Raw genomic sequence first — 15,363 nt, 5'->3', positions numbered from 1 at the left:
TCAGCAGCTCCATCAGAATTTTTGAAATAGTAGTGTAGTAGTGTCATTAAAATACAGTCTAGTCGAAATGACAACCGAATTCGGGAGTATTCCATGCCACTAGAGTTTGTATCCTTTAAAATATACGAGGTCTTAATTCGGGACGGGGTTGGTGGTCTGATGGCTACCGCTTCTGCTTCATAAGCAGAAGGTCATGGGTTCAATCCCAGGCCCGTCCCTTTCCTCGTACTTTGTAGTAGTATATCTCTCACTTGCTTCTATCTTCCATTCTAAACCCTTCACATTCAAACTATTCGTTCATAGCAAACGCTAGAACCAGAGACGGACAAGAAACCGTTTCCCTAACGCTTCCATTCTTCCACGCGCATGCCTTTCCTTACGCCTCATTCATAGGCAGTCTGCTAACCACAAAAGCAAACCTCTCTGCCATGCCTTTCCCCCAATCCAAACACTCCCGCATGAACTGGCGTAGATGCAGTGGTATATACGGTCTACGTGGGAGCCAGTATAATGCATCATCGATTCCTCCCTCTTCCCCACATTGGTCTGCATTCTGACGTGGCAGGCACCATTGTCGTCTAAAAATAGAAGATCACCAGCACATATACACTGAGGATACCTGTTAGTCCCAAGCAGTCGTTCGGTTGGTTCCTTGTGTAAGTGCAGCTGATCTGGCGATACTGGAGTAGCATCCACGGGCGGCCAATCAAGCTCAAGCTCAAGCTCAAGCTCAAAATATACGAGGTCTTAATTCGGTTTTCATCAAATTTTCAGTTGAGTTGTCTAACATTACGCTGAATTCCATTAATAATTTGAATTTTTTCAAGACTATTTCTAAATTAAAAGCAGGCATTGACAGCAAGAGCCACAATAATTAAAAATAAGCATGAAAATTTTATGTGGAACATACTTTACATCGGAAAGGCACGAATTCACCAAATGCCAATGAACAAGCGACCGAAGTCGACTAGTCGATCATACCTAATTGTTCAAACACAGAACGCTCATTCATAAAATTATTATTTTATAATTCAAATCAATAAAAAGAACAGAATAACGTTGCAAACATAAGCGATACTCACTTGAAAACGGTAAACATCTGTCGATTCGCTCCGAACCGCACCATTTGCGGTGCCTGTTTCGTTTGTACGCTCCTCAGCTGATGGTTCAGAAGCGGTAGTGTCGGATTGCGTGGCCCCAACGGTAAACCGTTCAGCACCCGGGAATCGTTCTCCTTTGAATCCTCTCCGGAATCGCCGTTCTGGTGCGTTTTTGAATTCTTCACCAGATCGCGACACAATCGTTCGTGCAGTTGCAATTTCGCAGCCAGTGGACAGCTACCGATGGGTGTTTTCTTCTTACGCTTTCCGCCGGTCGAATCCTGCTCAGCGACGGTCCGCTTTATGAATGCCACAATGGACTGCATGGCTTTGGATACTTCCGGGTCCGGATCGGACTGCAAGGCAGTTATTATACGCCACCCTTTCGTCAGAGTGGATTCCGATTTGGTCGTAGGGTTGGAGCCCTTTTTCAGTTGCTGCTGCTTGGCCTTGGCTTTGCCCTTCGATTTGGACTGCTCTGGCGGTTTGGATGTTTCCTGTTTGAATATGGTGATCAGTTCGGCCGTTCGATCAGCAACGTACACGTTCAAAGCATGAGCTAACTCCCGTCGAACAAGGGAACTTGAGTTTGTGTTTACCATGGGCAACAGTTTTTCGATGAGGACATCTTTTTGTTCTGGTAGTTGAGCGTAGGAAGAAACACAAGCCTCAATGGCAGCTGCGCGGACTTTGGGATCGGCATCGTTCAAAAGATGTTCCAGACGACTTCGCAGTTGTGGACATTCTGCTGCAGGTAGTTTAGCTCCCAATAAAACTGCCCACAGGCGCACTATCGGTTCATGGTGGGTCATCAGATTGACACAGGAGGCGCTTAGTGCTTGTTGGCGGGTCGAGTTGGATTTCGTTAATCGCTCTTCCAATAGCAGTTGCATGAAAAGCGTATGTGTCACCAAGGAATGATCTGCTTTCCCATGCAGGTGGTTGAGTAAGTTGACCTCAATATCAGGTTTCAGAAGCTCTTTGGCAGCGGGAGTTTCTGCAAATAATTCGACAAGAAACTTTGTCGTTATGTGCCACAGCGCTTTTTCGCCTGACTGTAGTATCTTGACCGCATGTTCTACGATACATTCCTGTAAGTGCACATCACCATTCAGCTTGATCCATCCGGCTTTCAACAAGTCATACGCCTTGGGACATTCGACGGAAACACTCAATGCAGATAGAAGCAGGTCAGGGTGCTAAAGAAAATAAAGAAAGAGATTGATCTTTAAAAAATCCCAGAAAAAAAATCAATGTTTGAAAAGTCTTGGTAGTCAGCCCTAGAATAAAAGATATGCTTATTTTTTAAGGGACACAATTAAAATTCTACTTCGACGATCAAATTTATATTCACCGCCAAAAATAACCACATAAGCTTTCTCGTGAAGCTCACAAGTCTAATAACACTGTTCGACAAACAAAATCGATATGAATGCACAGAGACCGGACACCCCGGGCTTGAAAGTATAAAAATAAACAAAAATAATGGCGTTTTCAGAATGTTCGTGTCTGCCCCAGGTCATTTTTAAAATATACTTGAACTTTTTGCATTTTTTATTTAAAAATCTAATCTAATCAATAAACCGACACAGTGTTTTATATTCAGGACAGGGGAATTCATGTGCCATATAATGTTTTCAACTTTAAATACAATATGAAGAGTTGTAATAAGATTTGCAGGGAGCCCTCCCCCCTTTTTTGTACCCTCCCCATTTTTTAAGTATCGCAAATGATGGAATATTTGATATACAGGGGGTTGTCAAAATAACTGGGACAGGCAAAAATTGGGCCAACTTTGGAATGCTGTAACTTTGACAAAAATTGACGGGTCAACTAATCTAGTTTTGAGGTGCATCCACGGAGATGAACTATGACCACCGGATACCGGTGATAATCCGGATTTCCGGAAGCATGTCTTATGCAGTAAAATTATGACGTGTTTTTAGCAAAGGTCTCGGCTAAAAAATCAAAATTTTACTACACATGAAAATAGAAGATCTAATTCTGAAGCGATTGGTGCGCCAAGTATTAATATTGGTTCAGAAACAACCAATATATGGCCATTTCCCCGGAATCGGTGCCGGTAGTGGATCCGAATTGGGATCAAACAATTTATTCACTCAAAATATGTCGCGCAATATTGTTTTCTCCCTAGCTTATCATAAAATACCCTATTATAAGTTGAAAATGAGTCTTGTACAGATTTGGCCACTCATGGCGCCGCCCAGTGCCCCGGGGGAACCTTGCATAGGGGACATTTCGATTTTGACACCAAAGCATATCATGCGACGGCTCATTCTTCATGTCTTGTCGTAAATAGGGCAACTGTAGACTCAAAATGGATAGTTGACTACAGTGACTACTTCCGGGACCACCGGATGTTCCAGAGGGAACCTGTAATTAGGGACAATTGATATTGAACTCCAATACATATCGTGCGACAGTTCATTTTTCATGTCTCGTGCTAAATAGGGCTATTGTAGACCTTAAGTGGATATTTGACAACGATGCCGAATCCACAGTCCTTCAGCACGTCGGGGAGTATGCGTGTGCTCCCGATGAAGTTGAGAGATTTACAGTTCCACGTACCAAGCTTCCATTCGCTAGTCCCTTTAGGTCGCTGTGCTCTTCCACGCTTGTCCCGGTTTGTGTTCTCTCGTTGATTATTCGTTGCTTGATTTTTTACGCCAACCCTCTAGATTTCCGGAGGACCATTCCCCCTAAATGTTTAGAGGGCCATAGTGCACAGTTTAGCTCAGAGTTCTTGTCTGGCACTCGGACGATGATCAACCGCCCCTGGCCTGCGGGAACAGACGCTGTTGTGAGCCGCTCCACGTTTGCAGAAGCAAAAGCAAAGGGGTTGCCCTTTTTTGGTAAAATGTGGTGAGAGACAGAGACCAAACTACTTTAGTTGGCAGTTGGAACAAGAATGAAAAAAAATATTTATGCTTTCTATATACAGTTTATCATAGCCTACTATGAATACTAATTGTCGCATTACTTCCGACACTCCTCCTCGACAATATAGTTCAATACTCCTAACTTATCCCTTAATGTCTTCAATAGTAGATGCTGCAGCGGTTTCGTCAGTATATCAGCCAACATGAACTCGGTAGGACAATACTTCAGAATGATTTGCTGCTGCTCTTGAAGATCACGAAAAAAAGTATTTCGTGGCTATATGCTTCGACCTCTTCTCTATCTTGCCGTTTTCGACCAGACGAATACAGCTTTGGTTGTCTTCGAATGTGGTAACCGGCGAAGAAACGTTGAAACCTAGATCGATCATCAGCTTCTTGAGCCAGCTGAGCTCTTGGCACGCCTCGGTTAAGGCAACGAGCTCTGACTCCGTTGATGAAAGCGCCACACAAGTTTGTTTCCTTGATGCCCTACTGACGACGCCACCTCCCAGTCGTATTAGGAAACCGGAATTGGACTTCCTATCGCGATGGTTGCCAGCCCAATCGGCATCTGCGTACATCTCGAGCCCGTCAGCTGTGGATCCTAGAATCAATTTGTGATTACTAGTCGATTTCAAGTACCTGAGCACTCTCTTGGCCTCGTGCCAGTCCAGTTGTGTCGGGCAGCTTGATTTTTGAGCCAGAATGGAAACGCTCACAGCTATGTCAGGCCGAGTATTACCTACTACATACAGCAGACCGCCGATGAGACTCAGGTATTGAGTGTTGTTCGGCAAACGTAGTTCATGCTCCTCCTCCTTCTGCTGCAGGTAGCCAGGATCCAAGGGTATTTTCGAAGGCTTGGCGTTTTCTAGACCTAACCGTTCTGCGAGCTTCAGGATGTACCGTTCTTGATTAAGCTAGAATCCGTTACCATCCCTCTCGATTTCGATTCCTAGGAAATGTTTAACATCTCCTAGTGCTGTCACGTTGAAATGTTGCCTCAACGCCTGGTGAATAGCCTTGAACTCCTCCTCTGTCCTACAAACGACTAACATGTCGTCGACATAGAGTAGAACGTACGTGTAACTGTTTCCTTTCCTCCGCACGTACAGACAGGGATCTGCCGATGATGGGTTGAATCCCATTTGCCGCAAAACTGCATCGATGCTCTGATCAGAGCTGCTTGATGTCACCATCAATGCTCAAAATTTGCTGATTTGTACAGGCCGACTGCGAAATCGGATCATTCCATATCACATCATCATCATGCTGTCTACTCCATCACCAGTGCATTGATGGCGATAGACTATGGATATCACTGTTGGGTTAAGTTTAGCTTTATATTAAGCAGATGAAATGGCAATTTATCAGTACGATATTTTCGACAGTGTTGCAGATAGATTGAAACTATGTGTTGATCACTGAAAAATATTTATAGCATGGATAATGACCACGTGATCACTCATTCTGCAGTGATTTTGATCTAGAGTGCGATGTCACATCACTGCTGTTGGTTGTCAAATCAAAGTGATATTGATAGCTCGCAAGTGATATTGATAGTTTTGGACCATCAGCCATCAGCTGATATAATTGATATTAAGCAACTCTGGCTCTGATTCCACACACGTGCGGATTGCTTGAGCCCGTATATGCTTCGCTTCAGTAAGCATACTGTATTCGGCCCTCCCATGGAGTATCCTTCCGGTTGCCTCATGTAGATGGTTTCATCCAACTTCCCATGAAGGTATGCGGTTTTGACGTCCATGTGCTTCACAAACATCTGACGACGGCTTGCCACCGTGAGTAGCGTCCTGAGGGTCACCTGCTCAGCAACTGGTGCGAAGACCTCGTCGAAGTCCACGCCGTATTTCTGGTTGAACCCTTGTGCAACCAGTCTTGCTTTGTGCCGCACGATGTTTCCTCTTTCGTCCTCCTTCGTTTTGAAGATCCACTTGCAGCCGATCGCTTTTCGGCCCGGAGGTAGCTCGACCAGCTCCCACGTGTTGTTCTCGATCTGAGCTCGATATTCGTCGTCCATTGCTTGCTTCCACAGTTTCGCTTCAGGTCCCCTCAATGCTTCGGACGGAATACGTGGATCACCATCGGTTGATGGTTGACGCCTGGCTGCTAGTCCTTGTTGCCGGTCACCAGCTTCGGGTCCAGGAAGGTCGATGGCGCTTCCTGCGTCTACGCAGACATCAGACTCGGGTTGGTTGTCTGAAAATCGATCGGAAGAGAGTCCTCTACTCGGAAAGAAAAAATCTTTTAACTTGCCTGGCAGGTAGCGCTCCCGTCCGCTGCGCCTCAACGCCTGTGACTCGGGCGGATTTGAAGATGATCGCGGAGGGAGCGCAGAAATTGTCACGTCACGAATTCGATCTAGAAATTCTTCATCTTCAGTGCTTGATTGATGTTCTTCCACAGGCACTATTCCATCTTCGACGTCGATTGCTTCTGTTCGTACCGGTTCGGGATCCTCATGTACCGGAAACGGATCGCCCAGGTCTAATCGTACGACTTTTCGCACCGGGGCTGCAACCTGCATGCTGTTAGAAGACGATGGTTTCTCTCTTGCTTCACTCACCAAGGTAACATCTCGACTCTTGATGATTTTCTTCGATTTTGGATCCCACAGACGATATGCTTTTGTATCCTCGTCAAATCCAGTGAGAATACATTCGAATGCCTTCGCATCCCACTTTTTGCGCTTCTGCTTTGGAACGTGTGCCATTACCTTCGAACCGAAAACACGAACGTGCGCCAGATTTGGTTTCCTACCGCTCCAAACTTCCTCTGGGGTCGCCGAGTGTCCTTTGGTAGGACCCTATTGATGAGGTAGACTGCTGTCGCTGTAGCTTCTGCCCAAAACACTTTCGGGAGATTCGCTTCGAAAAGCATACATCGCGCTCGTTCGACGATGGTTCTGTTGACTCGCTCCGCCAGACCATTCTGCTCAGGAGTGTAGTCCGCCGTTGTTTGATGACGGATTCCCAAACGCTTCAAATGGTCCTCCAGTTTCCGATTCGTGAATTCTTTACCGTTATCGGTGCGTATCGTCTTCAATTTCTTCCCAGAGTGTCGCTCAGCCATGCAACGGAAATTTTCAAAAGCTTCATATACATTCTGCGCTGATTTCTCTTTCATTTTCATTTTCATTTTGCAGCGTTTGGTGGGGCAATGAGAGCGCAAGTCAGTCCAAAGCCGGGGTAAGGGATAGGTAATGGCCGTAATAGTCTATGCGGACCACTTGAACACCATCGGAAAGGATAAGAAGGGTTGGGGTAGGGTATAGGGAATGGAGAAGACTTGACACAGTAATGCGATTAATGCTGCAAAATGTAAATGTGCTGAAAGCAATTTAATTTGAGTTTTGAAGTTTGATTTGACTTATTAAAATTCCAAATAGATCGGCCATTGTACAAGTAAGAAAGAATATGCTGATCGCTTTCTAGAAATTTTATAAACAACAAAATAATAACAATATGAGAGTGATGCTAAGGGCTGCTGATGGCACAATGCGACGCTTTAGGAGATTTTGATACTGAATGAACATTACTATACAGAGCGCAATTTAATCGATGGTGATAACTTTACAAACTTTATCTGTTTTTACACTGATTGACGATGCTGATTTATATAAAAATATTTAAAAATATTTGATATTAGTTCATTTGTTTGTGTGATCTAGGTGTTAATAATGGAAAAATTTTACATACCCTTGATGAAATACTTCCCTGACCAGAAATATTATATTTTGAGCGCCCTTTTCGAAGCTATTCTATCCAGGTATCCATGTACTGCTTTCAATCCTGAAATTATTCTTATTGTGCATGCTTATGCATTATATTAGTGATGCTCATAATCATGCAACAGATAAGAAGAAGAGAAAAAGAGAATATAGGAACAGTGATTAGTAATGAGTTAATTATGTAGTTTTGTTAGAATTATAAACAATTAAACAGCAGTAATGAATAACTTATAAAATTACTTTGCAGCATAGCTGAGCCTTTCGGAACGTAAGACCGATGTATAAAAATAATTTGTTTCGAAATTGTCCGCGTGGTCTTCTAGTGCCCCTATTAGATCAGAATCAGTCATAGACATACATATCGAATGCTCGCCATGACCCTATGACCAACATTTGTATATGTATAGACTTAGCTGATGTGGCTTTTCTAATAGGTAGTTCTTTCACTCATTGATTGTCTTCAAAACCTTGTCAAGTATAGAAAAGTGATTTTATTTCATTTATTACTACATTAAAGCTACATTGTACTTATTAAGTATTAGGTATTATTTTTTTTATGTTTTTATCACTATTGATATTATCAAGGCCAGAATTCCCAGTGAGTGAAGAATTTTATAGTACTAGAACACCATAGAAGATCGCTTAACATTACCTAATCATGGAACGGCTTTTTGCTCTATTATTTTAGGTAGATGCTATTGATCTCCCTTTGCTCCTATCCGCAACCCGGTGCACGCGCCCTGTTGGTTTTCGAAAACCTCGTAGAAGATTACAAACCGTCAATGGCATTCCCAATTACTACCCCACATTGCACATTCAAGGGTCTGATTGTGCTCCTAACCCACCCTCAGTCTGTAATCTTCTCGCCAGTTTGAAATTATATTTTCCCGAAGTGAAAGAAATTTTGATGAGTGATAGCGTAGTGCAGCCCAACTGCATAGTACAGTAGTTTAACCAGAATCTTTAGGTCAGAAGATAAAATCTAAATTTTGTAATAAAAAGGTTGCCATTGCTTTGAAATTTACCCAACATCTAATCAAAACTACTAACAACAGCGATCAATTATCAAAATTCATCGCTCCCTGGAAAATATAATCCCAAGCCCAGGGACATTCTGCGCTGATTTCTCTTTCAGGAAATATACGAAGATTTGACGGGACTTGTCATCTGTGAAGATCAAGTAGTAGCGGCTGCCACCCAACGATTGGACCTCCAACGGCCCGCAGATATCCGAATGGACCACCTCCAGTACATCCGACGCTCGTGAACCGCATTTGCTAAATGGTAAACGTGTCTGCTTATCCATAGAACAAACCTTGCACTTGTCGTTGCTCCTGGGCGGCTCTGCATATTCAATTCCAGAAACCAAGCCACGCTTCATACGATGTAAGCTGTCGTAGTTGATGCGACCAAGTCTCTTGTGCCACAGAGCTGCAGTTTCATTCGATGCACATGCCAGTGCTCTTGAAGACTGCACCAGGTCCAACTTGAACAGGTCACGCTTCCTACTACCAGTCGCAATTAACTCAACGCTCGGATTGATGACTTGGACGCCATCCTTGTTGAATGTTACCGTGTGTCCTCGTTGCACTATTTGGCTCACCGAAAGCAAATTCGATGACAAATCGGGAATCACTTGCACCTCATCCACCGTAGTCGCAGGGTCGTTCGGGCAGCATGCGGGTTTCAATTTCATGCTTCCTTTGGCAATAATCTTCATCGCGCAATAACCTTGCCACCGCACTTGCGAAACTCCTCCAGATGCTGCGCTGACTTTGTAAAATGATTGGATGCTCCCGAGTCGAAATACCAATCGTTATCGTCCTCTTCAACCGCTGACATCACCGTACACCAGGCATTTCCGTCGCTTTTCTTCGGCTCTCTTGTCGAGCACTCTCTTGCAATGTGGCCGAATTTGTGACAGCGCCTGCATTTCGGACCTTTGCTTGATGATGGATTCGGTTTTTCACTTTGCTTGATTGGTTTTCGGCCATGCTTGTTGCTAGCGAATGCGGCCCCCGACGTTGGCACTCTGATCTCCTGCAGCAGTTCCATGGATGGAATGGATCCGATTCTGGACTGCGTCTCCTTCGCCTCGCTGATAATTTTCCGCCGGGTTGGCCATCTTGAAGGACTTGAGCACCTTTCTTGAATCTTGAATAAAATTCTTCTAACTATCTGAACTCTCTGGAGCCCATAACCTTTTGGTAAAATGTGGTGAGAGCCAGAGACCAAACTACTTTAGTTGGCAGTTGGAACAAGAATGAAAAAAAAATATTTCTACTTTCTATATACAGTTTATCATAGCCTACTATGAATACTAATTGTCGCATTACTTCCGACACCCTTCCCTGTCAGCATACGATCAAAGTTCCCACCGGAGTTGATTACCCGATCTTCCCTAAAGTTGCTCGTACTCCGGGCAGTACCGCGAGAAGGTAGGGATAGGAGTTGCTCGGCAAGAGGCTAAGGATCGCGCAGAGTGGTACAGTGGCCCAATTTCATATTCGTACGGGACACTGGCGTCACATCAAGTGAGTAAAAAACTATGAAATGATATATTGAGTTTGAAATGCTTTATCTATATTGATGGCTATAGGTGTCATCTATTATTTGACAGCCAAAAAATGTTTTCATTTACATTCATCTTTGGATTAATGGAAAAGTATTGAATTTGTGTCTGAAATTCACCCAACCCCATATTCGTACACCTATCAAAATTTAAACATACAATATTCCAAACTGATTTTTAATGCTCTATTTGATTGTTCAAGTACTATATTACGTTGTTTAGACGTAGTAGAGTACATTTGGACAATTTATAAGCGGACATATATGAAACTTAGGTAAAAAATTTAAATACAATTTCTCATTGATTTTTGCTATAAAGTTCAATAATTCTAACAATAGCGTTAATTTTTGTTGTAGAATTCAATCTAAAAAATATATTCATGAGCACTAAAAGAGTTTTGGTTAAAATATATTAAGTTTACAGAATTCATAAAAAAAATTATCCTCCTTGAATATAGAAAATGGTTATGTCATAAATTCAAAACTCTTCTGAAATGTTATTTTCAAACAATGTAAATCGAATTTTTGTTCTAAACGACAGTAAAAGGTTAGTTTCAAACTTGTCAGCAGAAAGAATTTTAACTAAGAACTTCGTTTTACAACAAAGTACCCTACACTATGCTGTACATACCTTCACATGATTGATGTTATCCCAAATTTCAATTATTTTTTAATTCTTATTCTGATTATACTCAAAATATGACCCTATTCTGCGGTTTATTTATTTTATAATAAAAATACAAAATATTCCCAGTGGGCGGAGAGCATTGATATACTTTTTACTAGAATATAACGTGTTGTTTTCATCATTTCAAACAACGCATGTGTTGCGGTTACGGCAATAATAATTATTCTATCACTCTATATGATAATGTTTGGTAGTAAAATATGAAATAAAAATAATAATTGCGCAATTTTTAGATAGGAACATTAACTGTGGATTATGTACATCTATTTAAGTGCCAAACTGAAAGTAATTGACTAATATTTTAGGTTTTAGATTTTTTATAAATGTTATATTAACCAAGATTGTGAAGTATGAGATACCGATAACCAATCGTAAGTACTCTAAAACTGATTATAAGTTTTTGAAACTCGTTCAGTATTCGTAGTAATAATTGTTAATGAAGTGAACCTGGGAAAATTACGTTATTTTTCGACTTACTAGATTATTTTTAGCAAAAAACATTGGAAAAGAGGTATTTTTCTTAAATTTTCTTAAGTTTCAAATATGTCCGCTAATATTTTTTTCCAAATGTACTCTAATACATCTGAACAACGTAATGAAGATATTGAGCAATCATCTAGCACATAAAAAATAGTTTTGGATGTTGTATGTTTGATTTTTGTAAGGTGTACGAATATGGGATTGGCTCAATTTCAGACACAAATTCAATACTTTTCCATTATTCTAAAGATTTGAGCGAATAAATATGATTATGATTGCCGAGTAACAGATGACACCTACGACCTTCGTTATTGATAAAGTATATCGAAGTCCGTAAATCATTTATTAGTTTTAAACCTACTTGATATGGAAACAGTGCCCCGTACGAAAATGAGTTTGAGTCACTGTATATTTTATTCCTTTAGGTATGCGAGGTACCAATGGTACGCCATGCCCAGCCATTTACCAACCAATTCTTATCAACAGTTGATCAGTTACTGACCGGTTATTGGCTAGGACTAGAAAATATGTTGATTAAATATGAACGACTAAAATCTTGATAGAGAATAGAGAAACTTACGCAATATCTCAGTGCTCTAACAATAATACTTAATAGTGCTATTTCAGGGTTTGGAATAACAAATTGTATGTACATATTAAGCTGAGTATTTAGCAAAAATTTACATCAAAACTCGATTAGGAAGTTTTGGAGACAAGAAAAGCATAGCATATCATAGGTTGACTGTTACATGTCACAAGTTGCTACTCCGTGATTGATCGAAACTGAATTACACTCAGGCAAATTAAATAACGAACTTCATAAAATTTCCCTTATGAAGCCTTGAAAAATCTATAAAAGCTGATTTCAACAGGCAATTATGGATTTCATACCATAGAAATAATAATCATAATCGAGAACATAGTTTACCATAATAATAGTTTTCAAATTTCATTGAGCGCCTTACGATTTCCATTGCTGTCGTTAGTCGTTTTCATTGAAATGAAAATCATAAGCGACAATATAGTTGAACATAATGAACTTCACAAATTTCATTGCGCGCCTTATGATTTCCAATGATGTTATTAATGTGAAAAAGTTATAAGGCTAGCATTATGAAAACGTAAAATGGATAGCTCTGTAGGAATTGGAACAGCTTACGTTCATTGCTCGCTTATAGATGTCTGACTAATTCGTTATTTTTAAAGGTAATATTCAAATAAATATATTAAGAAATGTGAAGTTAATATGAATTTCAATTTTCAGCTGCCAGAATCATCGAAATCGTTTAGATTGAGTAGGTAATGTGAGCTTATCTCAGCTACGGTGCTTGTGCTTGTTTTGCAAACAGGTGGATTTTAAAGAACGATGCAGAAGAAAATCTGAATCTTTGTACAACAAGGAAGTAGGTATGACATGGTGAAGAATTTTTATTTGAAACCATTAACAGATTATTTTTGTAGCACACACGAATGTAATTTTGAATTTCTTCATACTTTCAGCACGATCAGCAACCAGCAAATCAGTCTCCAATTATGGTGTAGAGCACATCAGAGAGCAAATTCAAATGAATAATAAATGGTGAACCATCTTACATCTCACGAAATAAATTATACGCCATCAAAAAGTCCTGACTACTTCATTTAAACATCTTTCGAATAGCTGCTTTCGATCACAGCGTGGATTAATCTTATCATTATTGTAAATTACCAGTAAAATCAAAATTTCAATAATATCCTGTAAGAATTAAATAAAATACCGTTTGGACAACATACTGTTAATAATAATGTCCACCATAAATAGTAATGTACTTCATACTGGTGCAGTATTGAGTTCTTAAAGATTCATGTCGATGTTCATAATGCTGTTCTATGAAATAAGCAAGAGACTACTTTGGCAAAATGTAGATGAATTCATAAGGCAAAATAATGAAATGCTTACCGATTTCTTGTGGCTAATAAACATAAGTGAAAATTATGAATTTTGATAGTTTTTTTGCCTGAGTGTACACTTCGATCCAAATAAACAAGGGACTTTTCGCTTAGGTACTCTCAAAGTGCACATTTAAGCAGCTCTCATATTATTGATTAATAACGACGCCGACCAAGTCCTTACAGTCAGGTGGGAAGGGGAAGGAATGTTAGTGTGTAATAATTATTGCTGCTAGAGACCGAGAATACCTCTGTATCTCCACAATAATCGCCAGAATGATGTTGATTATTGAGGGAGGAAAAAGCTTAAATTTTCCATTCTAGGGTTGAACACCATAACTTTTCGAACATTGGTTTTTTTTTTCTGGGACACCCTATTGATCATTGCATTCGATAGAAAACTAAGTATATTAAACTTACATTCTGATATTGACCATTCAGGATGATACCGAAGAACGTCTGGATTATCGGGCACGTTTTCTCGCTCTGCTCCTTCAACAACATCACCGTCATGTCCATCACGTTATCCCAAAGAGTCCACAGTCGATGCTGGCTGCAATCCGGAAGCGCCGGCCGAGACACCGGATGGCATCCGGTTCTCTTCATTATTCTTTGCGACAAGATAAACCGCCGAAAAATGGTCGCCGTCAGCAAATCGCCTCGAAACAGTTTCTGGAATAGCTCCTTTGGCAACGAATCCCTGGCAATGGCATCCAAAATCAACGTCAGCACCCAATCAAGTTGACCCATGAGGATCTGCCGGTCACATATGTCTCCAACAACCATCTTACTGGCCATGTTGGCTCTGTTAGACTGCGCGCAGTGCCATCCGTAGGCCGCTTTCACCGGAAGTGAGATTACGCCACTGAAAACGTCATCCTTCGGAAGCGTCTCTCCTTTACCGCAGGCCGCCAAGTGGTAGCCCTTATCATCCTCGCCACAACCGTACAAAAACTTCTCAGCAGAATCGCACTCATAGAGATAAACCACTTCCGGAGCTCCAAGCCATTCCTCCACCTGGTTCCGCTTCACCAGTTCCAGCTTTCCGGAGTACTGGTCATCGTTCAACCAAAAGCAATTATCCGTCTCTGTCGAAGCCAGGCGCCGGCCACTGTAATGTATGACTGGTCGCGCTCCCGGTCCAATTTCATCCCTAATCACCTGGCAAACTCGGTGCAGATCGTCACGACTGGCATCCGGCAGACTTCGGAACTTGGCCCGGGCAAAAAGCGACTCCTCCAGGTCCACATTCACCGTCCGATCGCTGGTCGCTCTCAGCCTGGCTTCCGCCTTACCCTGCAGCCACATGACGTTCATCCAGGAGCGGGTCCGTCCGGTTAATTCCCAGCTGACCACATCCGGGAGCATAACGGATGTGTTCAGGTGAGCAAACGTCCACGAAGGATGCAGATCTGGAAGGGATAAAAATGCTCTCCAATCCAGGAAGTTTTTTTAGCATTAGAAAATAATGTGTGATATTTACCCTGAGTCATTATCGTTGTTTTGTAATGAAACGGAAGATAACTTTATTTCACTGTGAAAAACTTAGGAAAATCGTGGAAATTACCAAACGAAAAGCCGAGTTCACTGCACTTTTTTTGCCCCGAGGTGAAAAAACTGCCATTGGTTCGTGGAAAACAATTTTTTATAGCAACAGTGTTCCCAAATTTGTTAAATAAAATTTTTGCGTAAGCTGTGAGGCCCGGATAAAAACGTACCATGCAGTGAATGAGCCTCTGTACGTGCCATAAATTCTTTTGTTCTCATGACTTTTACTGTGCGCCGTGTGTTGGTGCTGTCTCGCTCTCTCTCACGGGCAACTTGAAAACAGAGCGCACAGTAAAAGTCAAACATTTTATAGCATGCATAGGTTCATAGACCAATCCACCCGGATAAAAAATACAATACAAAAACAATATAACGTATTGAAACAGTACCATTCAA

At 41.4% G+C, this 15,363-nt stretch overlaps 1 protein-coding gene across 1 annotated transcript in view; it reads right to left on the bottom strand.

Annotated features, from left to right (window-relative positions):
* Positions 1-15,075, bottom strand: part of LOC5568448 (target of rapamycin complex 1 subunit mip1) — a 29,705-nt gene extending 14,630 nt beyond the window's left edge. Inside the window, exons 1-3 of the mRNA XM_021851088.1 lie at positions 14,903-15,075; positions 13,840-14,831; positions 1,083-2,299 (exon numbers count right to left, since the gene is read on the bottom strand). Coding sequence (XP_021706780.1) covers positions 1,083-2,299; positions 13,840-14,831; positions 14,903-14,912 — 2,219 coding nt within the window. The 5' untranslated portion in view covers positions 14,913-15,075. The remainder of the gene's footprint in view (positions 1-1,082; positions 2,300-13,839; positions 14,832-14,902) is intronic.
* Between the last annotated feature and the right edge of the window lie 288 nt (positions 15,076-15,363).

This window comes from Aedes aegypti, chromosome 3 (assembly GCF_002204515.2).
Source record: "Aedes aegypti strain LVP_AGWG chromosome 3, AaegL5.0 Primary Assembly, whole genome shotgun sequence".
In the NCBI taxonomy this organism is placed as follows: Eukaryota; Metazoa; Arthropoda; class Insecta; order Diptera; family Culicidae; genus Aedes; species Aedes aegypti.
This window is presented reverse-complemented; position numbering and strand designations above follow the sequence as displayed.